Consider the following 22,778-nt stretch of genomic DNA (forward strand, 5'->3'; position numbering starts at 1 on the left):
CCTCTGTCATCCCCTTCTCCTCCTGCCCCCAATCCCTCCCAGCATCAGAGTCTTTTTCAATGAGTCAACCCTTCGCATGAGGTGGCCAAAGTACTGGAGTTTCAGCTTTAGCATCATTCCTTCCAAAGAAAGCCCAGGGCTGATCTCCTTCAGAATGGATTGGCTGGATCTCCTTGCAGTCCAAGGGACTCTCAAGAGTCTTCTCCAACACCACAGTTCAAAAGCATCAATTCTTTGGCGCTTAGCCTTCTTCACAGTCCAACTCTCACATCCATACATGACCACAGGAAAAACCATAGCCTTGACTAGACGGACCTTTGTTGGCAAAGTAATGTCTCTGCTTTTGAATATGCTATCTAGGTTGGTCATACTTTCCTTTCAAGGAGTAAGCGTCTTTTAATTTCATGGCTGTAGTCACCATCTGCAGTGATTTTGGAGCCCAAAAAAATAAAGTCTGACACTGCTTCCATTGTTTCCCCATCTATTTCCCATGAAGTGATGGGACTAGATACTTACAATGGGAAAAATATAACGTTACAGTGAAGAAACCTGGTTGAAACCACTTCGACCAAGTGATCAAAGCTAAGTAAACCAGCAGTAATAAAATAAGTTAACGTCACATCATGGACTTCCTGAGATGCTGCACTAAGCAGATCACAAATCAGTATTTGCATTTTTTTTTGCAATATTCCTGCCAAAAGTGCAAAAGCTCAATCTACTCATGAGAAAAAATCAGATAAACCCAAATTGAAAGTCATTCTACAGAATAACTAGCCTAAACTAACACAAAATTATAAAGCCATTGTCCTACAATTAAAAATTTCAAAATTAAAATTAAAAAAATAACTAGACTGTACTCTTAAAAAATATTAATGTCACAAAACACAAAGAAAAACTGAGGAACTATTAGAATAAAGGACACTAAAGAGACACAACAACTGAATACAATACAGAATAGGATAACTGGTGAAATCTGAATAAAGCTTAAAGATTTGGAAAATAGTGTTCTATCAATGTTAATCTCGTAACTGTTGAATGAGCTGCATTACAAAAGGAATGTTCTTGTGTAATTAAGAAATACACACTAAAGTATTTAGAAGTAAACGGATATGGTTATAACTGACTTTCAAATGGTTTCACTATCTATATAGAGAGAGAAGGACAAATCAAATGCAATAAATGTTAACATTTGAGGAATCTGGTTAAAAGATATAAAGGAATTCTTTGAACGATTTTCGTGACTTTTCCTATGTTTGGAATTATGTCAAACTAGAAAGTTAAAAGAAAAACAAAACTGAAAGTAACAGACTGTAACTCGTATAAAACAGGAGACCATCAACCCACAGTGATATTAATAAATAAATGAGTAAATTGAAAGTTTGATGAGGAATGGGATATTTTCATGGTTTTAAAGATCCTCACCATCTAACGTTTATTAATCATAAAGGGAAGAGAAATGAGAGTAATTTTACAGTGGAGACTTCTGCCAGACACATTTTAATGAATGATCAAAGTGATCATCATCAATAATGGGACAAATGAAAATCATGTGTCACCTGATAGACTATAAAAAGAACAGAGCATTACTTCTGTGATCTTCCTGCCAATGATGCAAGACCTCAATCTAATTGTGAGGCTACCATCAAGACAAACCTAATTTGAGAGACATTCTATATACTGGCCTGAATTTTTCAACATGCCAAGGTCATGAAAGCAAAGGAAGGCTGAGGAAATGTACTCGAGTGAAGGAGACTAAACAGACATAATCACTACATGTGCGTGCATGCATGCTGAGTTGCTTCAGTCGTGTCCAACTCTTTATGACCCCATGGACTGTAGCCCACCAGGCTCCTCTATCCATGGGATTCTCCAGGCAAGAACACTGGAGAAGGTTGCCATGCCCTTCTCCAGGGGATCTGCCCGACCCAGGGATCAAACCTGCATCTCTTATGTCTTGCGCATTGGCAAGCAGGTTCGTTACCACTAGCGTCACCTGCGAAGCCCAATCACTACATGCCTCTGAATTAAATCTTTTAAGCAAAAAAAATTATTGAGATAATCAGTGAAACTCGAATGAGTTCTGAGAATTAGATGGCAGTAATATATCTGTGTTATGTATTGTATAATTCAATGGATATGAATTTAAGCAAACTCTTGGAGACAGTGAAGGACAGGGAAGCCTGGTGTGCTGCAGTCCATGGGGTCGCAAAGAGTCAGATGGAACTTACAAATGAACAACAGCAACACAACAATACATCAGTGTCATGTATTGTATAAAACATCAGTGTATATATATATATACTGATATATATATATCACATATTTTAAAACCTGATTTTAAAAGTTGTATTGTGGTTATATAGGAGAATATCTTAGTTTATAGAAAATATAGCTAAAGTATTCAAGGAGTTAGGAACATCACTTAATCACAAATAGTTCAGAGAAAAAAGTCCTTTGAAACTTTTCTAGTAACATTTCAAACTTTAAAAAAAAAACTTTTTTTACAAAAACTCTTCTAATTATTAATATAAAGCTAAGATACGTCAAGTTTAAAATTTTCAAATTGTATTTCATAAAATTCTCCTTATCCTGCCACTCTTAATATTTGGGTAAACATCATTCCAGAAGCTTCTCTACACACAAAAGGATACACCACAGATCAAACTTTAAATAAAATCATGTATGTCCTATCCTGTAACCTGATTTTTCCACCCAGCATCATCTTGTGCATACCAGTCCATACATACATGTACGTATTTACATTCCAAAATAAAGTTACTGTCACTACCTCAAGGAGTCCTACAGCTATGGAAAGTGCCACCCCAGAGGAACGCAAAGGTCTCTTTCCCTGTGGTACAGGCCAGGGGTCTCGCTGAAGCTCTCCCAGAAGGTCTGTGAGATTCATGTCTATCTTCTGTACTGGCTGTAAGAATCTACAAAACAGAACAAAATAAAAAGCCATTGATAAATGTTTGTGGGTGAAGGTTTAAGAAACAAATTGTCCACTTTCTTAAAAACAGAAAAAGAAGCTGAATACAAGGCAGACCAAATGGTTCTCAAACTTTTGTGTATATCAGAATCGGTGAGAGGGTTTGTACTGACACAGATTGCTGGTTCCAGGGTTTTGTTTCAGTAGGTCTGGGGTGGTGACCAAGAATTCGCATTTCAAGTAAGTTCCCAAGTGATGCTGTCTACTGCTGAGGAACTCAGTGAGTACAATTACTGTAAAGAGAACACTCAAACCAAGTATTACTTTGGGACTGCATCTTCCATTTACCAATCTAGTAAGTTTTAGAGTTACTGAATTAATTATGAGAAGATACATCAACTCAATTTTACTAATACCATCTCTGATTAGTAAGTTTAGCAGAAAAAGCTACCCACAAAACTAAGAAGGCAAAATTAAAAGCTTATGGGGACCTATTTTTGCTTGGCTGCCCTCAAGCACAAAAATAAAATTTTTTGAACTTAAAAACAGAAAATCAGGAATATATCAAAACTATATTCCAGGGGCCTTCCTGGTGTCTCAGTGGTAAAGAATCTGCCTGCCGACACAGGAGACACAGGTTTGATTCCGAATCCAGGAAGATCCCACATGCTGTACAGCAACTAAACCCCTATGCCACAACTACTGAGCCTGTGCCCTGGAGCCTGCGAGTCTCAACTACTGCGAGTCTCAACTACTGAGCCCGTGTTCTGCAACTTCTGAGCCCGTACACTCTAGAGCCTGTGCTCGGCAATGGGAGAGGCCACTACAGTGAGAAGCCCTTGCACCGAAACTGAAGAGGAACCCCCGCTCACAGCAACTAGAGAAAAGTCCGTGTGACAACAAAGACCCAGTACCATTCAAACAAATAAATAAATAAAATGCCCCACATAAAGTTAAAAAAAAAAAAACAACTATACTCCAATATTTAAAAAAAAATTTTAAAGACTATATCAAAACTAAAGTAACTCCTTACATTGTCATGATGAAAAACCAACCATTTCAGCAATGTGATGTTACCACAACTCTTTAAAAAGTATACTAATTCAGTATTTATATTCCTAAAAATATTTAACGGTATTGGATCACTGAAGGCCTGTGTTCAAGTTAAGGGTGAAGACAGATGTATCAACTGTAAAACTGTGAAGTTCTTTTTGACATATTTATTACCTATTGGAAGGAGGTGGCTGCTGTACCTGAGGACCACGTGTTGCTTGAGTAACTGGTACTTTAGAGAGCCCCAGCATTTCCTGTAAAGAGATTATTTCTGTGATGTCTGTTTAATTTCTCCTACAAAGATGTATTAACTATTTATGGCATGGAAGGTGCTTCCATAGACGTTAGAAACACAAAAATAAAGAACACAAAATCTCTTCCCTTGAAAGCAAAACTTCCAGTTGGGAAGACTATGAGGTAAACAGTGATATAATGAAATAGACATCATAAGAGAGCAAAGTACAAAGTGCTATGTGAGCAAAGTAGGGGGAAACTAGCCTAGAATACTTCACTTCTAATTAATAGTCAAAATAGATTACTGTGTAACTTGGATGTCTGTATTCTTAGCTTGTATTCATCAGCAGCTATATAGTTTAAGTATCTGTTATGGGCCAGGTATGTAATGGTGAAAAATATAAATAGTCCCTGACTGTATGAAAATTTAAATCTGGTGAAACCAACAAAAGTTGAAGCATTAGCTAAATAAGTGTAATAATAAATATGAGAGATAATAAGCAATTGTATAAAGGAGGGTTATACAAGGGGGGTTATTATTATAAAGTAATAAACATCTTGCATGCCTATGCTTCTTAATTCTCTGACTTATATGAACATTCTCTGCCCTCTCAACTATCTTCCAATCGATGAACATATTTAAAGTAATATGAATATCTCTCATCATCTATCAAAATAACTAGACAGAAAAAGATTTTGAAAAATATACCAAGATAATCCTAGTATGTTGCACATAACTCCCTGCCTTGGAAGACAAGGCTTTAATTTGCTTCAAAGACAAAAATATCCCAGTGTATGAAAAAATATATATATTCACAGTTCACCTATTAACTCTCAAGCCTTAAAATATCTCCCCTTGCCAAACACCAAGTGTTTAGTGCCTAAGTGACATGCAAGGAAACAAAAATGGTTGCCTTCTCTCAGTCTTCAGCATGACTCTTCTACAAGCCTTCAAATCTTTAGTAAAACAGCTTCAGTTTCACTCTAAGTTTTACAGATACTTCAAAAGTAAAGGGTCTTCAATCTCTATGATTACAGTGTAAGGCAAATGAAAGAAAGCTGAGGCCATCACTAAATTTAAAGGCTTTGTTATAATACAACTATATTAGTCATTCATAATATTTTCTGGAAACATATATCTAGAAGGCATTTTTAGACACACATAGAGTGATATGCAGAGACAGGCAAACTACCATTCTTGTTGCTTACCTGCAGTTGTTTGGCAGACAGATCTTTTGTTCCTCTGAAGACATAGCTTTTTGAAATGCCCTCACATCCAAGTTCATGAACCTGCACCATTCTCCCAAAAGTAATTAAGCCAACCAAAGCTGTAGGTGGTAAAAGGCTTAGTGACATCTGCATAGATTCTTTCAGGGCTTGTAAATCTTCATCTTCCATGCAAGTATCAACCACATAGAGGAATATCAAAGGCATCTGAGGACCACGCTTTTAAAAAAGATTGTGATTAAAAAAAATGTTGTTTTAAAAGTATAACACTTCAGCTCAATACATAGGATAATCAATAGAGGACTAATTAAATAATTTATTATATGTTTAACAATGGAATTCTAAAAAAGCCATTTTACAAATGAAACATTATATATCTAACACATCATCAAGTAAAAAATTAAGTTTATGAACATTTGTTATGTTACAATAAGGGGAGTTTCACTTTCAATTTTACTTAACTGCATGAAGTTTCATTTCTTACAACAAGCACTTTTTTTAAAACAAGAACACAGTAACTTTAAAGCTTAACAGCAAAATTAGGTGATTTTTATAAAATAATCATCTAATCTGAATTGCATTGTAAGGGAACTAGAAACTAGTCCGAATGGACAAATCAGTGACAGACTCAAGTGAGTCATATTCTGCTATCTCTACAACATTCATAAGAGACATTACCTTAATACTTAATATTAAAATAAATTATATAAAGCTGTTCAGAAAGGGAAGAAAAATTATTTTCCTAACAAGAACCAATTCAAGAGTAATTTCATTATTAGACTTGGGGATATATCATTAGGCTCCAGTTTCATATTGACCAAGTATCTGTAACTAACCTTCCAACTACAAAGCAAAATTGATACTTTACTATTTATTAACCTACTCGATATAGCAAATCAAACCTCCCCACCCAAAATCCTGGCCACCTTTCAAATAACTACAATAGAAATTACCTTGCTCAAACTGACCTTGACAGTTCTTACCTTTGAAATGCTCAATCAATTCAATGTGAGAATGAAGAATGATGCCTTTTAAGTCAGCTCAATTGAATAATTATTTTGGTATAAAGTACTGCTATATTACTGGATATTTTAAACTTCCTTAAAAAGTTACTTTTATGTTCTTACCAGAACTACATATTCAATGCTAGAAAACTGAGGTAAAAGTTCAGCAGGCTGATTCAGTTCAGATATACCAGCGTAAGTCGGTGGAAACTACAGGTAGAAAAAAGCAAAATATTTTAACAAATTATTACCAAGTAATGAACTTTTAAACTGAAACAAATTATTTCCTGATCACTTAATTACTTAAAAATAGATACTTTAATCACTTATTTATTTAATCCTATAAAAAAGTAATCTTTATTTTCAAATATGTATTTTCCTACAGTATTAGTATTACAGCATTAACATCTACATTGGGGGCTTTCTTACCTGATTCCTCTGATAACAAAAGTTGCAAGCCCAGAGTTTTGCTCGATAATCCACTTGACTGTTTTAAGAAAAGATACAAGAGCTCATGATTTAGCTAAACTGTGCAGTAATTCCAATTTCAATAAAATTAACTTCTTTCTGAAAATGAATTAATTCAAATTGACAGTGAAAGCAATCTTTAAAAGCCATTTATTTTTAGGTGTTGCCAATATTTAATTCATACTTTTAACACATACAAGCTCACCAAAATGAATATATTGTAACTTTTAATGTATAGCAAATACCAACGATAAATTAAGATAATCTTATTTTTTTTCTCCAAGTGACTCAGTAACTTCTAAACTCAGCTCTAGAAAACACATATTCAATAAAAAGATATATAGTTACTGAATGCCATTATTCTAGGTACTGATGATAAGTAAATGAGATCAAAGGTCTTATTTTCATAAAGCTTATATTCTAGAAGTGAAAGACAATAAACAATAAATGCATAAATGCAGAAGATACTTTTAGAAAGTGATAATAAAAACTAAAGATAACAAAGCAAGACATGAGAATGTATTTGGGAGGGCAACTTTAAAGGAAAGCCTTCATTAATAAACAACTAAAATGTAACTGAAATGAAAAGAAACCAGTTACAGGAAAATCTGGGGGCAAAGCAATCCAGGCAGCACGTATAGCTATTGCATAAAGTCTGTGGCAGAAATAAGTTAAGTATATCCAAGAATAGAAAGAAGATAAGGTATAATGTAGGTGAAAATGAAGAAAATGGATGATACAGATGAAGGCAGAAATATACACAGGCTACATTATATAGAGCTTTACAGGTCTTGATAAGGGGTTTGGATTTTTCATTATAAGTGTAAATTCTCCACTCTTCTGAGTGGAGAAGAGATTACTGAAAGGCAAGAATGGAAACAGGAAGATCAGTTAGGAAGATAATGAAACCACCCAAGAAAAGATTACCATCTTTTGAAGCACCATGTATTAGCAGAGAATGAGAGTAAGAGACAGGATCAGTACTGTTCTTAAGACAGAATGCACCAGATTTGCCAGTGGATTGAGTGGAAAGAGAGGGAGTAGAAAGAGGAATAAAAGGTGATTCTTCAGATTCTGGCTTATATAACAAGAAATCATAACATTTTCGAAACACCATACTACCCAATTATGACTTTACAAATGACACAAAATGAGGTGACAGCCAGCATCAGTATCTAGAGAATACTGATAGAATCTAACAGTTTACATACTGACAATTTTGTATTTGGTTTCTTTGTAACTCACTACAGCTAGTATGAGTCTAAAATTTTATAGCTCTTTGGTTCTACTTTAATTTGAAAAAATATAAACAAAAACATTTTATATAAATGAACAAGTAAGAAACTACATTTTTAAATCATAAGGACACTTATGTGTTTTCCATATGCTTTAATTACCATAAAGGATTCAAAACTGCACGGCAAGTGGTCCTACTACAGAGAACAGGTTCATATTGAATGGGTGGCAGATCTGGTCTCTCCTTCAGTGGTGTAAATAAGGCTGCTACTGGAACGACCATTCTTGTGGCTTCCAATCGACTCGATGGCCAAACATTCCAACTAAATCGGACTCCATCTCGTTCTTCATTTTGTTGGATGAATTCCAAATAGGTTGTCATTGTAGAGCTTGATTCTTATTTCTGTAACAAAATTAAAAGATATTTTTAAATCCTATTAAGAAAATTCAAAATAAGTATGGTTTTCCCAATTCCACTGATACTCATCCATTAGAAATCATAAACGAAAGAAAATAATTATCTTAGAAAAAAATTAGCAAGTGAACAATGACCTCAGTTATAACAAAATAATGAATGGCTCTACAGAACCCAAAGCTCATTAGGCCCCCAAAGAGGTATTTTATCCTTTTTTTCATTCACTCTTGAAAAAAACTACAGAAAAAATAATAAATGATAAAATTGATGTCCCATTGATTTAAGTCAAAAATGGGGAAAATCCAGGTCTTAAGTTTTCTGTATCAACCTTATCAGTTACATCATTCTAATAAACAGATTGTCAAAAACATTAAATTCTAAAACTCACATGCTTTTCTACCCAGAACGAAGTAAGCTTCCATTAAACTTGTTAAATATAATGCTTAAGAGTACACAACAAAAAGATTTTTCTAAAATGAGGTAGTTCTATTTTAGACAGGCAATTTTTTATTATACTAATACAGGACATTTGAGGAACAAGAAATAAACACATGATAAGTGTGTTCCATGTGATGTATATATCACTTACTTCTTTTGCAGAAACAATTCAGAATACTTCTAACATTCCAACATATGAGAGCATTTTAAACTCTAATTTGAGATATATAATTTCAAAATAATCATTTAAACTCACTACCAGAAGAGGGAGATGCCATTTTGGTGAGGGCCCGGTATCAAAAGACATCTTCACCTTGTTATTCTTTAACTGCTTGACTAGGATGCCAGCTCTCCTACCTAGGCAACAGGTCTGTCTCATGCTCTCAAACTGCAGCAGTGGTTAGTGATGGAGGGAAATTATAAAATTTAAAGGTCTAAGAAGACAGAATCTCAAGTACTATCTGGCTGGCTAAAAGATTTGTGGGAGGGATGAATGGCATCAAGAATTGGAGAATTATGAAGGTAGGGTACCAACAGAGCCAGCATGGATGCTGAAGTTGCTAAGAATAATGATGGGATGAGGAACTGATTCTAAAATATAAGTGAGGGAAGAAAAGGTATTATTAGATATAATAGTTTTCATAAAAATGCTCAAATATATTTTGATAATACAAATTACAGAAACTGATGCTTAACAAACCTAAGTATCTTAAATAGCTAAGAACTTTCCCTTCTTTAAAGAAATAAGAATGTTATTAGTCAATTATATCCTAATTGAAAATATAATAAGAAAATAAAAATTAGACACTGTATTTCCTCCTATCAGAATTTCAGAGACAACTAGGGAATTTTATACTAAGCAAAAGCAATCATGGATTTTTCAAAGATTGACAAAGGGTACAGAGAAATCCTAAAATAACTAGATTTGTTTAGAAAAGATTATTTTACAGCTAAATATAGGAGATGGCTTTGAGAAAAAAACAAGCATTCGAGAAAAAAATGGCTGTTGAAAGATAATGATAAAACAAAGGTCAAGGATAATCAGAGGGGAGTTAAAAGATGCCAACATTAGTTTTAGCATAGGAAACAATAAGAGTTTTCCAGCTCCATACGTGAAGCCAGATTTCCTTCATACAATTCAACCAGACAACATATCAAAACAGCAAGTAGATTCGAAAATCCACCTGTCTTCTATTAAGCCTGGCTCAGCTGGTAAAGAATCCTCCTGCAAAGCAGGAGACCTGGGTTCAATCCCTGGGTTGGGAAGATCCCCTGGAGAAGGGAAAGGCTACCCACTTCAGTGTTCTGGCCTGAAGAATTCCATGTACTGTATAGTCCATGGAGTTGCAAAGAGTAGGACGTACTAAGGGACTTTTTTTTCTTTTCTTTTGTTCTGGATCCTCAATAATGTTTAAGATTATAAAGAGGTCCTGAGAATCACTTCCTTAGGACTCTAGGGCTTAATTTAAAAGCATGGAAGCTGGTAGAGCAGGCTCTATGAAACTTATCGTGAAGACATCTACACACAGCCATTGGCCAGGTTTAAGTTTCTACAAGAGGTAACAAGCCTGGATTGTAACTCGACATCCTTACTTTTTACTGAGACATACTGAGTATCACCTGATTGATATTTAAGTACAATTCCCCTCCTCTTCCTCACTGTTTGTCTCCTCAATCGCTCTGCTCTAAGATCATATTTGTCCTCTAAATCACATCTATTTATTTCTTACATTATCACTTTTCAACAGCAGTCTGAAAAAGTCCCACGTTTTTCTTCTTAATTGGTCCGATTACAGAGACATGCAAAACACCTCCCCAAATTCCCTCACCTTTCCAAGGGAGAAATTAATCTTAAAATCACTCACTCTAGAACCAATCCTGCCAGGCTTGGTCCCATATTCAACAACTGCATATCTGAAATAAAGTCCTTTTGCAAACCAGCTCTTTATGAAATGGCATTATTTGATAAGCATTCTCTCCCCTAGTACTGTCTGTATAAAAGCATAAAACTAAAAAATTTTGATTCAAACACTAAACTAGGATGCAGACAATATACTAGTCATTACATTTTATTAAGTGGTACAAAACATAAAAGACCATTCTAAAGAAACGTCTCCTTTACAGCACAACTTTTAATCATTGGGAATGTACTTTCTTATGGTATAACTAAAGTAAAGAAACATTAAGTCACTTTAACCTAGCACATCAGATATATGCCCATTAGCCATTTTATAGGTAGATAAGTGAGAAACATTGTAAATTGCAAGTAAAATTTGAGTTCCTTCCAATCAGATATATCTGTTAATAGACAATTAAATGTGGCTTTCCCACTTTTCTGTCCTAAAATCCTCAAAGTAGTGTCTTCAACTACTTCCCACGACTAGATTTACTATACTGTACAAATAGCTTAACCTCTCTGATCCTCAAATTCTCATCAGTAAAATGAGGGGTTTTGGTTGGAAAACTACAAGGCCCCTTCCAAATCTAAAATTCTGAGCCAATTAAAAATGACTGAACTTCCAAAATGATGTCAGTTAAGACTACTGGAGAAGGCAGAAAAGGAAGACTTAACATACATCTATAATTAAATCTAAAACTTCTTTTAACCAAGTTCACTTGGCTAGTTATCCACTCCTTTGAACGGTGGACCTTGAGGAAGCTCCCGGATTCAACATACTCACTCCAGTGATTACAAGCAGATTTACTATGACTTTTCCCTTCCCACCAAAACGGGAAAACATTTAGGGCCGAATGGAAGTACGGAAGATGGGTCCAATCTTAAAACTCAAGTCTATTTGTAATCAAGGCCCAAGGTGTGAGCTCTACCTGCACTTTTCTCCTTATCCCCTTTAACTCCTAAGGCCAAACTACGAGTGACGAAGTCACGTCGGGCCAAAGTCTAGGGCTCTTCGGATGAGACAAGGAATGAACCAAGAAGCCAAAGTACCCAGAAGCGGCGATGGGGTGGGGTGGGGTGCGGTGGGGAAGGCAGATCGGCCATGAACGGAGGGTGGGGTGCTGCGAGAGATGCCCTAACTGCTGTTTTTCACTCGACTCTATCTTTCAATCCTGATCCGGGGTAGGTGGGTGAGGGAGCCGGGTTCCCAGGCCCTGATAGAACTAAGCAGAGGGGGTGGGTGAGAAGGTCACAAGTTCAGGGCTCAAGGCAGCCCCCGCCGGGCCGGGTCGCAGCCCCTGCGCACCCCCATCTGGCCTGGGGCACCCAGAAGGCAGAGTGGGCACCACCCTCGAGACCCCGGCCCGCGGACCCGCCGCCGACCTTCCCCCGCTTCCCAGTGAGCGCTCGCGGCCCCGAAATCGATCCTTACCACAGTGCCACCACGTACGAGATCTGCGCCTGTTGCAGCCTCTACCTTACAAATCCGTCCCCTCCGCCGAGCGGCAGCGGCCGTGGCACCGCAATCAGGGACCGCGCAGCCCCGCCCCCGGCCTGCGCACAGAACACTGCTGGACCAACATGGCTGGTGCCGCCTCTGCCACGTCAAAGGGAGGGGGAGGGGCGGGGCGGGAGCTGGGGGCGGGGGCGGGGCCATTCTGGGGGCGGGGCGACCGAGCCGCCGAACCGCAGGGGAGCGAGCCGACCCCGGCGGAGCCCGGAGGTTGGAAAAGGGGAGGAGAGAGGGGAGGGGGGAAAGGCGGAGACGGAGCTGGAGGGGCGGGGCGACAGTGACAAACCCACCACGACTACCCCGGAGAGGCGCGGAAACCCGGTGGAACTAAAACGCGAGGGTGGGGCTGCGTCGTGGCGATGCGGTCTCCTCTCCCAGGAGTCACGGCGGATCCCACTCCCCGTGGGCCTCCACGATGTACGACCTTCTGTCGCCAGACTCCTCACCTCGTTGAGAGAAACGGAGGTGTTCCCGAGGACATCCTCTCCTCTAGGGCCCTGGTTGATTCCAAGAACAAGCCGCATCTCCCCTGAAAAAGCAAAGTGAGAAGTTCATTCTTTGACTTAGTGCAACAAACATTTACTGAACGTTCGTCTGCTTTGTGCTAGGCACAGTAGCGATGCTGTGATACCGCGTAGGCAAAAAAGGCCAAATATTCGGTCTGGAAGAACTTACATACTATTTATACACTATTGATGTATTCCCAGTTTACCTCCCCTCCTACACTGCCTCTGCCACCTCTCCCCGCTAAACACATACAAACACACACACACACACCCTCTACAATCTTTGGTTGATTCATCTTGATGTGTTTTCTGCTTCTCTTTTCAAGAAAAGAATTGAGCAAAATGGGGAAGACAGAAACTGGCTGGAAAGACACTGAAGCTTGATGGTCCGAGGCAATCCCACCCTTCAGTGAGGAGTTTGTTGACTAAAAAAATAATATAGTCACAACCTTAAAGAAGAGAGGTATTTTATTTGGTGGAAATGTTAAGGACTTTGAGCCCAGAAGCAGCATCTCACTAGACCTGAGAAATCTGCTCCAAGGAGGCAAGAGGGGGAGTCATGCTATATACAAGTTTACAACAAAGTGGGGCAGGCAGTCTGACCATCAAAGATTATTGTGAGGTAAGAGAAAACAGCATTCAGAAAACTAAGATCATGGCATCTGGTCCTATCACTTCATGGCAAATAGATGGGGAAACAGTGGAAACACTGGCTGACTTTATTTTGGGGGGCTCCAAAATCACTGCAGATGGTGACTGCAGCCATGAAATTAAAAGACGCTTACTCCTTGGAAGGAAAGTTATGACCAACCTAGACAGCTTATCAAAAAGCAGAGATGTTACTTTGCCAGCAAAGGTCCTTCTAGTCAAGGCTATGGTTTTTCCAGTAGTCATATATGGATGTGAGAGTTGAACTATAAAGAAAGCTAAGTGTCGAAGAATTGATGCTTTTGAACTGTGGTTTTGGAGAAGACTCTTGAGAGTCCCTTGGACTGCAAGGAGATCCAACCGTCCATCCTAAAGGAAATCAGTCCTGAACATCCATTGGAAGTACTAAAGCTGAAGCTGAAACTCCCATACTTTGGCCACCTCATGTGAAGAACTGACTCATTGGAAAAGACCCTGATGCTGGGAAAGATTGAAGGCAGGAGAAGGGGATGACAGAGGATGCAATGGTTGGATCACATAACCAACTGAATGGACATGAGTTTGAGTAAACTCCAGGAGTTAGTGATGGACAGGGAGGCCTGACATGCTACAGTCCAAGGGGTCGCAGAGTCAGACACGACTGAGCGACTGAACTGAACTGAACTGAAGGGAAATCAGATATCAAGTTAAGGAATTTAGCATTCTACGTATGGGAAGATGCAAGTCTCTGGGCTCACTGACTTCATTCCTTTCGTATGGACCTCAACTCTCTGGGGCCAAATCCTGTTTTATGATTGTTTACATCCTTAATTCCTTGTTCACCTTAAGGAGTGGCAAATGTGGCAGATGGCTGCTTCCCCTAGCTTCTCAGCAATCCTGGGGGTGGAGGGTAGGGAGGGGGGCATGGCAGCATCTGGTGGACAGAAGGCATTGTGTTCCAAAATTGCTGATGTCTGTGACATTTCTTATTTATTGATATGGCAGGAGTTACTTCACGTAACAGATTGTTCATGAAATTATTTCCAAAAAGGACAATACCTAAATTCTTGCCAAGCTTAGCCCTATAAGCATTTTACTGCACAGAGAAAATGATTAATTTTTTTGTTCTTCAAAGCTTATATTCACAAGAAAGAAGATACATAGCAAATATATATTTTACTTTCTCTAAGCTTGTTTTGTAAGATAAAAGAGGGTGACTTTGGTTGTCAAATTTTAAACACTCCTGAAGAGGAAATGGGAATCAAAATTCTGTACAGACCTGCAAACAAAGTGGGGTCAGTGTGCCACCTTAACAAGGATTCTTGACTGAAAGTACAGCAAGTAAATAGCTGTAGACAATGATATAAAGGTGGAATATGGACATTCACAGAAAAAAACAAGATCTAAGAATGAGTAGGGTAAATAGAGACAGATGAGAGGATCCACTGGGATCCTGGAATTCCGTGAGGAATAAATCAAAGTACAGCACCTTTGGTAATTTCATTCATGTTATGGTCCCCAGAGAGGGATCTTTGCCATCCAACTCAATGAAGTCTAAGAACTCATAATGTTTATGTTTTCAACTGGACAAAAGGCTGTTGTTTCCTATTCCAATGAAATAAATGTTAGGATGGGTAACAAATTCAATTATATCTGTCTTTATGTACTTAAAGATTAATGAGTTTAAGAGTTAACCCTTCTACATATTAGGATCTATTAGACCCAACTTTAGTTTTCAAAGATTTCCTCTTCTGGGAGTACTATTTGTAAGGATTGATTTTTTAACAACTTTTATTCTTTCTTAAAGGTCTTCCAAAACACAAAAATTCATAAAAAATAGAATTAAAAAAAAGGATAAAACTTTATTCTATTTGCAGTAGTTACATGGGTCCATTGAACTCTTGTAAATCTAGGATAAATCATGGAAACTTACTGATCTTATTTTTCCTGTCTTGCAACATTCTGCTACTTCATCATCCATGGAATTATTTCATCATTAATGATTAATTGTTCCAAACTATGCTTTAAAATATACTCAAATAATAAGAAAATGGAAAATGATATAATTACCTAAGATGATAGAATAGTGAAGTAAAGCATCACTATTGCATTATCCTTCAGTTTTCTTTTTACAATGCTCCAAGTACTGTAGCTTCTTTCAAGATCTTTATACTATGTCTCTAGCTTTCATTGAATATAGTTGAGAATTCAGAAGATGAATACAGAAATAGAGAGAAATACAGAACTTTCTCTCTAATAATAAGAGCAAAATCTTAAATTAGAATCTTTAGATGACCATTTCCTAAATGAATGTTTCAAAGTCAAGAACTAATGAGTCAACAACATATTTCTAAAGACAAAAACTGTGATATCCTCATTTAGTTATTCATTCAAAAGGAATAACTTCATTCCACAAGATTTGCAGCAAGCATCTGCATGATCTTATTTTGCTAAGAGCACATATTATGGAATTCTTTCATCTTTTATGATGTTTATATGGATAATTGATTATTTTTAAGGGAATATTTGCTAATGGCAGTTTTGTATACAAAGATGATAAGAAGGAAACAGGTAATCTAGAAATTAAAAATTCTTTGAGTTGCTCATTTATTAAACTAAGAATACAAATGTTTTGCAACTAGGTAGCAAAGAAGATGGCTGTCCTCTATTCCACAAAATGATGAGCTTTTAAAGGTTTCAGAAAACTCTTTGTCTTGTGTTTTGATGATGCAACTGCAAAAAGAACCAGAAGTAACAATAATCAATTCATAGTATGCAGTAGTAATGTATTTGGAATTTGCAGTCACCATGTGCCAGACGGATGTGTTCCAGACACATTATTGCAGGCAATGAGAAGGTAGTTGCATTCAGAGCACATTGCCCATTTGCGGTATTATCTTCAAAACCAGGAAAATAGGGAATAAAAACTGGGATTTTCTATGCTTAGATACTTATTTAAATTTTCAATAAAGTTGTTTTCCATTATCCTTTTATTCTTTTTTAAATAATAGCTTTATTGAATATCCCTTTAATCTAAATATGTATTGGTTATTCGTGAAATGACTTGAAGATATAAACTTAAAAAGGACAATGAGTCCAGATGGTAAATGGTGAAAACTATTTTTTCTGATATATTGAAAATTAAGTAGTTTTGATCTGAAGAAGAATAGAGACTGGGAAAGAAATTTTTTAATTGAAGTATAGTTGATTTACAATGTTGTGTTTGTTTTTGGTCTGGTATACAGCAAAGTGATTCTGATACATAGATATAGATAGATATGTGTATATATTCTTTTGACTAGATCATCTGACTTAAGAAAATACAGGTAAGATTTATAGTAGAGAATGTTTTGCCTATGTTCTCTTCTAAGAGTTTCATGGTATCGTGTCATTTAAGTCTTAAGTCATTTTGAGCTTATTTTTGCAAATGGTGTGAGAGCGTGTTCTAACTTCACTGATTTACATGCAACTGTTCAGGTTTCCCAACACCACTTGCTAAAGAGACTGTCTTTTCCCCATTGGATATTCTTGCCTCTTTTGTTGAAGATCAATTAACCATACACGTGTGGGCTAATTTCTGGGCTCTCTCTTTTCTGTCCCATTGATCCACATGTCTGTTTTACGTGTAGTATGTGTAGGACTAGCACACTGTTGGGGCTTCCCTGGGGGCTCAGTGGTATAGAATCCACCTGCCAATGCAAGAGGATACAGGTTTGATCCCTGGTCTGGGAGGATTCCCTGGAGAACTCACTGCAGTATTCTGGTCTCAAAGAGCTTAGCAACTGAACAACACAAAACAACACTGTTTTGATTACTCTAGCTTTGTAGTAATGTCTGAAGTCTGGGAGGGTTATGCCTCCAACTTCGTTTTTTCTCCTCAGGATTGCTTTGGCAATTCTGGGTCTTCTGAAGTTCCATAAAATTTTTAGGATTATTTGTTCTAGTTCTGTGAAAAATGTAATGGGCAATTTGACAGGTATTGCATTAAATCTGTAGATTGCTTTGAAGAGTATGGCCATTTTAAAGAATGGAACATTTCTTGAGCTCCTGAGAAAGGAGTCAGACAACGAATTGGAAAAAGGGAAAATCTCCCAAAACAATCTTTACTGGCTTTCTATTTAATTATAGACATCCCTAGACCAAGGCATTTTAGATCAATATGTAAACCTGAAGGATACTAGTTAAACATTTACCAACATGCAACTGATTATAACTGTTTGCTTTCAGTTACACCACCCTGTAAGTCCTAGTACAAAATGACTGTTCCCCCAAATATTTATGAATTGAGCATGAAACAAACAATTATAAAATACTGTTTTTATCATTATCATTCATATGTATTTAGATTGACTGTAAAACTATAAAATCTGACATAAATCCCCCCACAGAAAAAGTCTTTTTTAAAAGCAAATACTCCTACGATAATTACTTCAAAATGGTATTTTTTGAAAATGTCAGAATAGCCTGGCGTACTGCAGTCTATGGGGTCACAAAAAGTAGAACACAACTGAGTGGCTGAACAACAGCGAATTAAAAAGAGGAAGAAGGAGAGGCCCCATGGTCAAATAAAGTCTGGAAATGCCAGTTATGTAAAATAGGTCTCTTAATTTGTCAAGAGTTTTAATATGTTAATATTCATTGTGAATCTTTAAGAGTGGCATTTGTGTACATTTCCCAGAGATATCTGACCTTGGACTTTTTCCAGGGACTATCTAGGGGCAAGTATTCTAAACAACCTATGACTTTGTCTTCAGTCATTAATCACTTTAATCACTAGTTAATGTGTAACAGCCAGTATTTTCCTTCCCACTTTTGAACCCACAGGTTTTTCCAAACTGGAGATTCCAGTAGTAGAGTCAAAGAATACAAATTTCTTGAAATTGCATATGGTCACCAGCAGATGGTGCCTTCACCTTTACTTTTTCTTTCTGGTTTAATCTGTTTTTTGGGTTTTGTCCTGTGGGATCTCAGTTCTCTGCCCAGGGATTGAACCCGGGTCACAACAGTAAAAGCACCAAATCCTAACCACTAGACTAGGGAATAAATGAAGCACCTGTAGTTTTTTCTAACATGGATTGTCTTCTATTTGTTCAGATGGTGACATTATAAGACACCACGCAACTATTTTTGGAGTACTCACTAGAAAAAGTAATACTAAGCATCAGCAGAGTGTCCATATATATTGCATATGTGATGCCATAGTCCATATAGTGTTGTAGTCTGCACATACAACTACAACTGTTGTTTAGTTGCTAAGTCATGTCCAACTCTTTGCAACCCCATGGACTGCAGCATGCCAGGTTTCCCTGTCCTTCATTATCTCCTGGAGTTTGCTCAAACTCATGTCCATTGAGTCTATGATGCCATCCTCTATCTCCCCCTTCTCCTCCTGCCCTCAGTCTTTCCAAGCATCAGTTTCTTTTCCAGTGAGTCAGCTTTTCACATCTGGTGGCCAAAGTATTGGAGCTTTGGCTTCAGCATCAGCCCTTCCAATGAATATTCAGGGTTGATTTCCTTTAGGATTGAGTGGCTTGGTCTCCTTGCTGTCCAAGGGACTCTCAAGAGTCTTCTACAGCACCACAGTTCAAAAGCATCAATTCTCTGGCATTCAGCCTTCTTTCTGGTCCAACTCTTGCATCCATACATGACTACTGGAAAAACCATAGCTTTAACTCTACAGACCTTTATCAGCAAAGTGATTTTAAAAAATCTGAAAAATAGTCTTGGAATGTTATGTTAATTTCATAAAATAGTTTTCCATTATAGTGTTATCTAGTTTTAAATCACCTTGAATGATGAATCCTTTTCAATTTCAGGAGTTTGTTTTGCCTATTCTTATTGCAGTATACACATGGTGATACATTTTCATTCATGTTTGACCTTAATGAAAATGTAGATCTATTTTATGAGTTCCAAAAATGGGCAGAAGACCTAAATAATCAACATGACAATTTAGTAGAGAAATTCAAATCAAAGCTACAATGAGGTACCACTTCACACCAGTCAGAATGACCATCATCAAAAAGTCTACAAACAACAAATGCTGGAAAGGGTATGGAGAAAAGAGAGCCCTTCTACACTGTTGATGGGAATGTAGCCACTGTGATGCAGCCACTGTGGAAAACAACATGAAGAGTCCTCAGAAAATTAAAAATAGAGTTACCATATGATCCAGCAATCCCTCTCCTGGGCACAGATCCAGACAAAATTCTAATTGAAAAACATACATGCAGCCCTATGTTCATAGCGGCACTATTCACAATAGCCAAGACATGGAAACAACCTAAACGTCCATTGACAGATGAATGGATAAAGAAGATGTGGCACATATATACAATGGAATACTACTCAGTGATTTTAAAAATGCCATTTGTAGCAACATGGATGCAGCTAGAGATTATGATACTAAGTGATGTAAGTCAGAAAGAGAAGGACAAATAACATAAGATACCACTTACATACGGAATCTAAAATATAACACAGATGAACCTACCTATGAAACAGAAACAGAACCATAACATAGAGAACAGACTGGTGATTATCAAGGGGGAGGGATGGAGTGGGAGGATGGGGCTAGCAAATACAGGCTTTTATGCATAGAATGAATAAACAACAAACTCCTACTGCATAGCACAGAGAATTATATTCAATATGCTATGATAAACCATAATGGAAAAGAATATTAAAAAAAGAATGCATAAATATATACATATATTTATAACCAAATCACTTTGCTGTACAGCAGCAACAAACACAGCAATGTAATTCAACTCTACTTCAATAAAAAAATTGATAAATTTGTAAAAAAAAATTATACACGAGAGTTATAGAATTCTAAACTCAAACAGATCTGAGTGATCAGTTAGTCTAATCCCTGTACATAACAAATGAATGTGAGGATAATAGAGTTTAAGTAGCATATCCAAGGTCAGGGTGTTTATGTCCATTTAAAACCTAGAGCACTTGGTATTAGTTTCATGCCTGTCATATCCTCCTTAAATGTTGGCGAGACTTGTCATTAAAATTTCTAGCTTTTGTTCAAACAGCAATTGTTTCTACTCCACAGAGTGCCCCACCAGTATTATACTTCAATATCATTTCATTCTGCCACTCTGACCAAATACATAATTATTACTAAGAGTACATGTAATCAAACAAAACATATGAAACAGTATGCTCTGCTCTTCATTCAGTTATAGCTAAAGAAACAGAACATGGTTACTTTTAAATTTTTTTAAAAATATTTTTTGAAAAATATTTTTTGAAGTTTTTTTCCTTTTCTTTTTATCTACTGTTTATTTGATTTCCAAAGAACGTAAGAATTATTAAAACCATGTAGCAAAGAAGAGAACTCCTACTTTAAAAGGAAGGAGCTAGATTTGTATTTTTGCTTTAAAAGGGGAGTAAAGTATTGGGTTTGGGGTTTCTATAATTAAATTAGACCTTGCCTCAACTTTTCGGTATCAAGTAAGCTTTGTTGGATCTGGATTCAAAAGCTTAAGAACAGCATTCTCAGAGATAAAGAGACTGACTGCTCATGCCCAAAGGGTGTGATTTAAGACTAAGTGTGACCTTGAATCTAATAGAATTGCCTCTCTAATATACAGCCAGTTCCAGTTCCAGTTCAGTCGCTCAGTCGTGTCCGACTCTTTGCAACCCCATGAATTGCAGCATACCAGGCCTCCCTCTCCATCATCAACACCCAGAGTTTACTCAAACTCATGTCCATTGAGTCGGTGATGCTATCCAGCCATCTAATGCTCTGTCGTCCCCTTCTCCTCCTGCCCCTAATTCCTCCCAGCACCAGGGTCTTTTCCAATGAGTCAACTCTTCGCACCAGGTGGCCAAAGTATTGGAGTTTCAGCTTTAGCATCCGTCCTTCCAATGAACAACCAGGACTGATCTCCTTTAAAATGCACTGGCTGTATCTCCTTGCAGTCCAAGGGACTCTCAAGAGTCTTCTCCAACACCACAGTTCAAAAGCATCAGTTCTTCGGCACTGAGCTTTCTTCACAGTCCAACTCTCACGTCCATACGTGACCACTGGAAAAACCATAGCCTTGACTAGACGGACTTTGTTGGCAAAGTAATGTCTCTGCTTTTCAATATGCTATCTAGGTTGGTCATAATTTCCTTCCAAGGAGTAAGCATCTTTTAATTTCATGGCTGCATTCACCATCTGCAGTGATTTTGGAGCCCAGAAAAATAAAGTCTGACACTGTTTCCACTGTTTCCCCATCTATTTCCCATGAAGTGATGGGACCAGATGCCATGATCTTTGTTTTCTTAATGTTGAGCTTTAAGCCAACTTTTTCACTCTCCACTTTCACTTTCATCAAGAGGCTTTTTAGTTCCTCTTCACTTTCTGCCATAAGGGTGGTGTCACCTGCATATCTGAAGTTATTGATATTTCTCCCAGCAATGTTGATTCCAGCTTGTGCTTATTCCTGTCCAGCGTTTCTCATGATGTACTCTGCATAGAAATTAAATAAGCAGGGTGACAATATACAGCCTTGACGTACTCCTTTTCCTATTTGGAACCAGTCTGTTGTTCAACGTCCAGTTCTAACTGTTGCTTCCTGACCTGCATATAGGTTTCTCAAGAGACAGGTCAGGTGGTCTGGTATTCCCATCTCTTGAAGAATTTGCCACAATTTATTGTTATCCACACAGTCAAAGGTTTTGGCATAGTCAATAAAGCAGAAATAGATGTTTTTCTGGAACTCTCTTGCTTTTTCCATGAGCCAGTGGATGTTGGCAATTGATCTCTGGTTCCTCTGCCTTTTCTAAAATCAGCTTGAACATCTGGAAGTTCACGGTTCATGTATTGCTGAAGCCTGGCTTGGAGAATTTTGAGCATTACTTTGCTAGTGTGTGAGATGAATGCAACTGTGCGGTAGTTTGAGCATTCTTTGGCATTGCCTTTCTTTGGGATTGGAATGAAAACTGACCTTTTCCAGTCCTATGGCCACTGCTGAGGTTTTCCAAATTTGCTGGCATATTGAGTGCAGCACTTTCACAGCATCATCTTTCAGGATTTGAAATAGCTCAACTGGAATTCCATCACCTCCACTAGCTTTGTTCATAGTTATGCTTTCTAAGGCTCATGTGAATTCACATTCCAGAATGTCTGGCTCTAGGTGAGTGATCACACCATCGTGATTATCTGGGTCATGAAGATCTTTTTTGTACAGTTCTTCTGTGTATTCTTGCCACCTCTTCTTAATATCT

At 37.4% G+C, this 22,778-nt stretch overlaps 1 protein-coding gene across 2 annotated transcripts in view; it reads right to left on the reverse strand.

Annotated features, from left to right (window-relative positions):
* SEC23A (SEC23 homolog A, COPII coat complex component) overlaps positions 1-22,778 on the reverse strand; it is a 77,285-nt gene that overhangs the window by 48,807 nt on the left and 5,700 nt on the right. Inside the window, exons 2-8 of one of the 2 annotated variants that reach the window (XM_061394971.1) lie at positions 12,861-12,943; positions 8,313-8,554; positions 6,877-6,934; positions 6,571-6,657; positions 5,426-5,662; positions 4,157-4,236; positions 2,789-2,933 (exon numbers count right to left, since the gene is read on the reverse strand). In XM_061394971.1, the coding sequence (XP_061250955.1) occupies positions 2,789-2,933; positions 4,157-4,236; positions 5,426-5,662; positions 6,571-6,657; positions 6,877-6,934; positions 8,313-8,533 (828 nt within the window). In that variant the 5' untranslated portion in view covers positions 8,534-8,554; positions 12,861-12,943. Of the gene's footprint in view, positions 1-2,788; positions 2,934-4,156; positions 4,237-5,425; positions 5,663-6,570; positions 6,658-6,876; positions 6,935-8,312; positions 8,555-12,333; positions 12,505-12,860; positions 12,944-22,778 lie in introns of those variants that run through there. The other variant, XM_061394970.1, reaches the window with a different exon arrangement.

The sequence above is a fragment of the Bos javanicus genome, chromosome 21 (genome assembly GCF_032452875.1).
Source record: "Bos javanicus breed banteng chromosome 21, ARS-OSU_banteng_1.0, whole genome shotgun sequence".
NCBI lineage: Eukaryota > Metazoa > Chordata > Mammalia > Artiodactyla > Bovidae > Bos > Bos javanicus.